Source organism: Terrapene carolina, unplaced genomic scaffold, assembly GCF_002925995.2.
Source record: "Terrapene carolina triunguis isolate 2854851 unplaced genomic scaffold, T_m_triunguis-2.0 Scaffold192, whole genome shotgun sequence".
Classification (NCBI taxonomy): Eukaryota; Metazoa; Chordata; order Testudines; family Emydidae; genus Terrapene; species Terrapene triunguis.
Genome location: NW_020664543.1, coordinates 561391 through 569909, shown reverse-complemented (window position 1 = coordinate 569909; position 8519 = coordinate 561391). Strand labels below are relative to the sequence as shown.

At 53.1% G+C, this 8519-nt stretch overlaps 1 protein-coding gene across 1 annotated transcript; it reads right to left on the bottom strand.

Moving 5' to 3' along the window:
* Positions 1-1228: 1228 nt before the first annotated feature.
* On the bottom strand, positions 1229-8087 carry PYCR1 (pyrroline-5-carboxylate reductase 1). The gene is made up of 6 exons (XM_026654552.1): positions 7980-8087; positions 6688-6867; positions 5086-5307; positions 4341-4433; positions 3816-3979; positions 1229-3673 (listed from the first exon to the last, which is right to left on the bottom strand). The coding sequence occupies exons 1-6, from the start codon at positions 8085-8087 to the stop codon at positions 3511-3513; spliced, it is 930 nt and encodes a 309-aa protein (XP_026510337.1). The 3' UTR covers positions 1229-3510.
* Between the last annotated feature and the right edge of the window lie 432 nt (positions 8088-8519).

Sequence of the window (8519 nt, the reverse complement as noted above, 5' to 3'; positions counted from 1 at the left end):
TGACACAGGAAAGAGGGTTTTGCAGCTGCTTCTTGTTTAGGTGCCTGTGATGGTGCTAAAGCAAGTCACAGCCTGGGGGGGAGGCTTACTTCCTGCGTATGAAGTGTTACTCTCCCCAGGCCAGGCCCAGCAGCCACCTGTGCTCCGGCTGTAATTGTTATTTGTAGCATTGGGGGAGTGGGTGCTGCATAAACATGAGGACGTGGTTTCTGGCCCAAAGAGCTTCAAGTCTAAAACAATGTCAGCAGAAGGGTAAGAGAGGGATTATGTGCACATTCATGGTACTCAGAGGCACAGCAACACACGGGAATTAGGGTGACATGCTGGCTAAAGGTACCATGTCCTTGGAGGGAGATGCTCTCTAGGGTATTCAGCAGTAGCTGTACACTCCCATGTAACACATGGAGGGAGAAAATTGAAGCCAAACCCTGCATATGTTTTGAATGGGGGTTGGTGGGCCCTTCTCTGGGGGACCAGAAGACCAGCTGAGCTAGAGCTCTCTGAAGCCCAGAAATGAGTGCTAGAGCAGGGCTTTCCTTCCAGGGCTCCCCCCCATTAGTGACGGCAAGGGCACTGACCCATCCTGCTGTGCCTTATGTGGAGGACAGAACCCTTTTAGCTCTGCTGGTTGTTCTTTATTGCACGCTGCCAGAGCCACTGTTTAGAACATTCCTTTCTCCAACGAAGGCCAGTGATTGCAGAGCACGTGGTGGGGAAGCAGGCTGTGCTGTCCCCTTTCCATGATGTAGGCTGCAGTAATTTATGGCTTTGCACGTTGGCCCTGGGTGTGCTCTGCTTCTGCCTCATGGTGGTGCTGTGTTCACCACCACAGGCACAGCCTACAGTGCAGCTGTGATGCTAGCTACAGGCACAGTGCATTTTTGTTAGAGGGGCAGAAGCCCAGGCCAGGCTCTCAGGGGATTACAATTTCAAGACCCTTAACTGGCACAATTCAGCCAGAAAGGTTTTTCCCTCCGTGTTTTAGACCACAAAAAGCCAGAGCTAATGAACCTGTGAGTGCAGCCTCTGTGCGCTTGTCCCCAGGAGCCACGGTGAAGAGCAGGGTTGGACCTTCATCTCCAACCTTTAGGAATTAGCCTCCAATGAAAACAAACCCTCCCACGTGCCTCAAAGTGAGTGCAGTGCAGAACAGGAGACGCTGGCGACAGCTGGGCACCCTGCCAGTGAAGGGACACACTCCACGTCCACATAGATCACACTAGCCCCAGGCTGAGAAGCAATGTTTATTCTGGAAAGAGGGAGGGGGAGCAAGTGTGTCTAATTCAGCAATAGTGTCCCACGCTGCTTCTGCCAAGCAGGAGCTGGGACAGCAAGAAAGCTTTTACCTTTGTGCCACCGACAGTGTGTCTCCACTGCAGCAGGGAGTGAGCCTCCCAGCCCAGGCCAGATGTGCTAGTCAGGCTTGAGAGAGTGCACTACAAACACATGTGCAGTGGCTGACTAGCCCCCTTCCCTCAGCTACAGGAGGGTGGGTCGGTCTGAGCTGAGCCATGTCTGCCTGTCTGGGGTGGGAGGCTCTCTCCCAGCTGCCGCGGGGACACAACCTACATGCTACCTGCACTGAGACTCAGCCCCAAGGCTCTGTGCACAGAGGCCTGGCCCACGAGGCTCCAACACCACCCGACTGTAAACCTCAGCTCTGAGACAGCTCCTGCCTCTCTTCCCCCCCCGCCCTGTTGGAGTAGAGGTAGGAAATGGTCTAGAACAATATATCATTGCCATGCCTGCTGGCTTCCACTGCACCCAAGCAAAGGGAGGGCAGGGGGCTGTTGTCTACCCCATGCAATTCTTTGGTGTGTGACAGGGTTTCCACGGGGAGCAGCAGCAGGGGAAGGGAAGCTATGTAAACATAGATCAGCTTAGCCCCTTGCTGTAAACGAGTCACACAAAGCAGTGAGTGAAGTATTGATAGGCATCTGCCTGTGCTGCTGGTCCTGGAGTAGCTCCTAATGTAACTGGACAGAGGTTCAACACCCACCTCCATGGCTAGTGTCTGCCAGCCCAGGCATTTCTCCTCTCTCCCTTTAGTGCACCACCTTCCAGGGAGCTGGAGATGGGAGGGCATGTGACAGGTAAGTGGAGAGGGCAGGAAAAGAGAGGAAGAGTGCAGCAGGGCCAGAGGAGGGACAGGGGCTGCAGTACAGAGTGGAGAAAGTTTGCAGTTTGAGCTGGAGCACAAAGGGTGGTGAAGCTGGAAACCATCAAGGACTGATGTAAACATTGGGGAATGAGATGAAGTTAGAAAGGAACCATATGCATATGGAGGAATCCTGTGAAATCAGCTCCAAGGGAAGGGCTGACAGCCTCGCATACACAACTGGACAAGACACTGGGAAATGGGCAAATCCTGCTGGGGCCTGGAACCAGGTGTGACCTAAATGCGGGTTCCCCTTCCCCTCTCTGCCCCCAGGGCAGCAGGTAGAGAACATGCTAAGGAGCGGAGAAAGCGTTTCGGACATGGGATGAAAACTGAAGCATTCAGTGGTGGTAAGGCTGGGACTGGACCCTGTTCATAGGCAGCAGGGAACACTCGCTTGAGTGGAGGCTTTTTAAGCTGTTCATCCAGGAAGGTGCTGATGGAGGAGAAGTGGCCGGGGCCCCAACAGCGTGTTCAGAAGGGGGATGTTCGGATGGCCTGGTCTGCAAATCACACCAGGCACAGGAAGAGAGAGACATGTTCTGAGATCTGCATCATGCAGCTACTGAAATGTGAATTCTGGCTGAGGGGAAAGCAAGGCTGCTGCTCTCAGTGGAAGACAACTTTGAGCCAAACCCTAGTATGATGCACAGAGGGGACGGCTTCTACTCTGGGTGGTGAAGAAAAAGAGATGGGGATAGGAGCCATGGGGGGCCCAAGGCCCCGCTCTAACCGTCAGAGCCAAGTAGCAGCAGGATACTCCTTAAAATAAGCCCATCAAAATAAACTACTGCCCAGGACAGTGGTCCCCAACCTTTTTCGTCTGGCAGGTGCCAGACGATGAGCCATGGAGGACCGTGGCGGCGGACGAGCATCCGCCAAAATGCCGCCAACAAGCAGCGTCATCCAGAGGCATCGCCACCGAAATGCTCGTCCGCCAGCCAGTACGCGGGCGCACCTAGACACCCCGGCGGGTGCCATGACGCCTGCGGGCACCGCGTTGGGGACCCCTGGCCCAGGAGATTATTAATGGGGGTGGGGTGGGGGGCGGGGTTTAGCTTTACGGAGAAGCCAGCCCTCTGGCCAGAGGAGACGCTTTGTGTCCCTGACAACCAGCTGTGCCAGTGATGGAGCAACCACCCTCCCCCAAAGGGAAGGAAGTGCTAGTGACAGTGTTCCCACCCTCAGCTGGAAGTTAAGGTCCCTTCTCTACAGCTTTGCACCGCCCCCAAAGTTGCTGCAGGCCAAGAGCCAGGCAAGGGGCTGGGAACGCCTACGACTAGAGCTTTTCCTTTACAGAGTGAGAAGGAAGTGCATGCAAGGGGGCTGGTGCCTGGACGAGCCTCATCCCTTCAGTTCTTCTTGCTGTTGGGTGCCCAGCTGCTGCTGAACAGACTGACTTTGCTGGCAGAGGCCATGGAAACAGAGGGAGACTCCAGCTTCACCTTATCCAGAAGGGTCTTCTTAATGGCAGCTGGGGAGACCTTCTCCTGATCCGCTAGGTGCTGCAGCTCCCTGCAGGAAGAGTCTGTCAGTCAGTGGGAAGAGCAGAACCACAAAGGAGGAGGCATCTAGACAGAAAGGAGCAGCAGAACTCTGCAGCCTTCCCTTTGGGGCAACAGTTGCCAAGTGTCAGGCTGGCCTTACACCTGCTCACCTTGTGCGAATGCAGGACGCCTCCACGGCATTGATGAGCAGTGAGCGAAAGCCTCCACTCTCCAGGAAGTGCAGGGCATGGATGGTGGCTCCCCCAGGTGAGCAGACATTGTCCTTCAGCTGCCCAGGATGCTGCTCAGATTCCAACAGCATTTTGGCAGCGCCCTGCAGCAGGACAGGGAGGGAAAACATTGGTCAGATATAGGACCAAGAGGATTCCCAACAGTTGCGCGTTCCAGTTCCCTGCTGCTAGATAGCTGCAGTAGGCAATCGGCCCCTTTCTCACATTTGCAGGGCTACAGGAAACCCAGCTCAGAGTTGCAAGTCTGTAGAGGAGTAACGGCCTCGCTCTTTCCATCCCAGCCTCCCGCAGAGCATCAGCAACTCCAGTAATCTCCGGGAAATCCACCCAGCGCGACCTTTATGTGAACAAACGGTCAGTGTGGGCCTGATTCGATCCAGTTTGCAGACTGATCTGGATGGACCAGATGTGAACTGAATGAAGTCTAGAAGAGAAGATACTGACCAGTAAGGCCTGGGCTCCAAGTCGGACAGCTAGCCTGCGGGGAAGTCCCATCTTCACACCTCCATCTGCCAGAGCATCCAGGGCTGTGAATGCCTGAGAGACCAGAAACAGCATGACAGTGATTCTGAGGTTTGGAGATTACAGTGTGCCCTCAAGGCTGTGACATTCCCAGGCAGAAGGACAGTGCCCAAGGCTCTGGGGTCACTGTGGACCCCCACCACTTAAAGGGACCTGATAAAAATCACTCTTTGTTGAGGACAATCTCTTAAGCAAATGAAGATGACAGACTGGGCAGACAGGAACTCAATCCTCAGGCTCCCCAGCACGTGCTGCAAACCAAGCTTCACATCCACCCAGAGGGCCTCGGTCTTCAGCAGGGCGATTCAGACTCTGAGGCCATTCCATCCTTGGCCTCAGATGAAATTGCTGACAAGTGGCCCAATTAGCACCGTTTTTGTAATGTGGACTCTTGTCCACTAGGCACTCAACAGAAACCCACACTCATTACTCAGAGGCCAAGCATAGTCTAGCTGTTAACAGACTCTCATTGTTGAGCTGGCCTGGCTTTGAATGAGATACCTACAGGTTATAGATTACACACTCCAGGTGATTAGAAATTCAAATATATCCCCTTGGTCAAATCTGCAGCCTAATCTGATACCATTTTCAGATGCAGGCGTGTTCTCAGCATTTAAACCCCAATGTTCTCCACTTGACTTGCATAAACCAAGGAAGTGGCACCTACATAAGCAGGGCCGCTGCCGCTGAGCCCTGTAACAGCATCTATTAGGTCCTCTTCTACTTCAGTGCAGAAGCCCACACTGGCCATCAGCTGTTCCAGGAGCTTCCCATCTTCCACCTCTGCGTGAGTCCCCGTGGCATAGACGGTAGCACCTTCCCGCACGATCACAGGTGTGTTAGTCATGCACCTGATCACTTTTGGGGTGGGAGAGAAGGCAGAGAGTTTCTTGGGATGGGAAAGAGTTGGAGACAGAACGGGAAGGAGAGAGAGACGGAGAACCAGATTTAATACACCTTCTACATCTGGAGTAACCCCCCTCTAGGGAACTCCCAAAGGTCAGAGGGAATCCAGCAGGGTAAAGGACCTCTTCCTCACCCCAACCTCAGGCACCTCTGCAGGATGGTCCTCAAGATTCCCTCTGTTAAGCCTTTGCCAAAGGGGACGAGCCCTTAATGCAATGTCCCTGGGAATGTAGGTGAAACTCAGTTACAGAGTGCTGAGCAGACCCTGCCCATCCCTTGGTAGCAGAAGTATTATCATTCTAGCATGGCCCCTATAGTTTCCATGGGGGCAGCTCCTGCAGACATCTAACATAATGAGTTTCCATGAATGCAGAGGGTCTGGCAGCCCTCAGCAGGGAAAGACAAGACCTATTCAAGTTTCATATGATTATGGGGAACGGACGGGGACGATGCCGAGGCCCTATTAACACAGGCCCCGATTCTGGGATGCTTCCCAGACATTGCATGACAATCTTGCAGCAGAGGGGCTGGAAAACATATGGACCTCCCTACTGGCATAAGAAGGATTCCCTGGTGGTCCTGGGCCAGAATAGACCCACCCCCCTTTGTAGGACAGGGACATTCCATCTGTGTTGCTGGAATGCATAGCACTCTGACTATTCCAGGCTTCCAGACTGTCCCTTACGGACCACGGCAGCCAGGGAGTAAGTTAGTGACTGTTTTGGCTTATCCTGGGTATGATTAGGAGGTGCAAACAGGGCCTAGTGCAACCTTTGCTCCTCCAAAAATTGGCTGCAGTCCAGAAATGGGGCAGAGTCTCATGGGCAAATGGTGCTTAACTCATGAGCTGTAGTGCTCCCAGTGCCAGAAATTAACATTGTACTCAACTTCTGGCAGCTGGGAGAACAAGTCAGTCTCAGAGTCAAATACCCAGAGCTCCAGCCCTCTGAGAAAAGCTTTCTAGAGTTTTAGGGTATGTCTACACTGGAAACTTCAAAGCGCTGCTGCAGGAATGCTCCCACGGCAGCGCTTTGACGTGTGAGTGTAGTTGCGCGCGAGCGCTGTGAGAGCTCTCTCAGTTCTCCTGGTAATCCACCTCCATGAGGGTATTGGCTCCCAGCGCTCGGAGCCTGTCTACACCAGCGCTTTAAAGCGCTCAGACTTGCTGCGCTCAGGGGGGTAATTTTTCACACTCCTGAGCCAGCAAGTTAGAGCTCTATAAAATGTAAGTGCAGACAAGCCCTCAGTGCCCTGACTTCAAGAAGCTTCAGGTGCAGATGCATGTAGGTGCAGGCATGTAGCCTGTAGTCCTATCTCCAGGCCCTCTGAACCCATCAGAGCTGTGCAGCACACTGTCCCTCACCTTCTCAATGGAGCTGATAGTGACACCAGCAGCACATGAGACCACGATGTGGCGATTCTCTATGTCTGAGCCAATCTCGTCCAGAATGAAGGGAATGATGGGAGGTTTCACGGCCAGGAACAGGACATCGCTGTTTTTAACTGTTTCCTTGTTACTTATAGTAAAGTTTACACCTATTTTCTGGAATAATTTGAAAGTTAAATAGCAATAGCACCTCATTCCTAGTACTTTCCTTGCATTCTCAGCTCTTAGAAATGGCATTTGGGATCAGGATTCAGCCAAGCTGGGTCAGCCACCAGCAGAGAATAATCTTGTTCACTAGGCGTCATCCAGAGACAGACTTGATCAGGAGGAGAGTACAGCAGTAACCCACTGAGAACAGGACAGTTTGTTTTTTTAGTTACCATAGGGGGAAGAAGCAAAGTTACATCCCCAACCTTTATAGCTCATGATCAGTTCCACATTGCACTTTCACTGTAGTGCAGTCATGCACTTTGAACATGTAACTATCATAGGCGCCAACTCCGTGGGTGCTCCGGGGCTGGAGCACCCACAGAAAAAATTGGTAGGTGCTCAGCACCCACCGGCAGCTCCCTGTGGCCCGGCCTGGCCCCGCCCCCCTGCTCCAGCTCACCTCCGCCTCCTCTGCGAGCACACCGCTGCATCCTGCTTCTTCCCCCTCCCCCCCAGCACTTGTGCCGCAAAACAGCTGATTCGCGGGGCAGGGAGGGAGGGGGAACACTCGCTGAGGGAAGAGGCGGGGCTGGGGCGGGGATTTGGGGAAGGGCTCCAATAGGGGCAGGGAGGGGGCAGAGTTAGGGCAGTGACTTTGGGGATGGGGTCGGAATGGGGGCAGGGGTGGGGATGGGGTGGAGTCGGGGCAGGACCTGGGGCGGGGGGGCACCCCACCAGCGCTGGAGAAAGTTGGCGCCTATGATAACTATTGACTCTATTTGTACCTTCAGATTCCCAGAGTGGTTCTCAATTAGCTTCTCTGGGCAAGAAACTCTTTGCCCCAAAGATGGGAACCACTCACCTTTTGTGGCTCTGTGTGCACTGCTGGCAATAAGTGAACCCAATTGCCAATGGCAGGAAGTTCAGATGCGAGACGATTCAGATCCAAGAATCTTATTGAGCCAAGCAGAGAAAACAACATGCAATATAGGAGTCCTACTTGTAGGACTTATAGGAGTTAAACATAGGAGTCCTACTTGTGGCCACTGCAAACCTATTGAGATCTTTATGGGATTTCTGTGGGTAGGAATTTGGATCTTACAAACACTAGAACTTACCCTCAGTCCAGATACAGTTGGGAGGTCAGTGTCTGGGGAACTTGCTGTGATCTTATGAGCAGCCAAAATCCCTAGGAAAGGGACAGGTAACTTCAGTTTGGGTTCCATGTGTCCTGCTTACCCCAGAGCTTCTTCGCTGTTATTTGTCCAGGTCATTCTGAACTTGGTCATTCCCCCACCCTTACGTTGTCCCCTCACAACGCCGCTCTTCTTCTGGCTCAGCGACGTAAATACTGACCCTAATGTCTCTCTACTAAAGAGCTCTCCCATTCTCAGACTCTCAAGAACCCTGGGCCTTAGGGATGAAATACACACATTTGCTTCACACCAACGGGGCAGTTTTAATTCACACCTTGTGTTATTTCCGTGCAAGTCTCTGTGTGGGGACATGTACTTTGGTATACACGTGTCACATGTAAGTTTTGCTGACAGCTTCTACCATGTTCTTTACACCCCCCAGAGGCCTCCCCGCCATTGTTTCCATCTCTCAGCTGCGTCTCCCCCAGATCCCTGGGACAGATCCCAGATCCCCCAGATCCC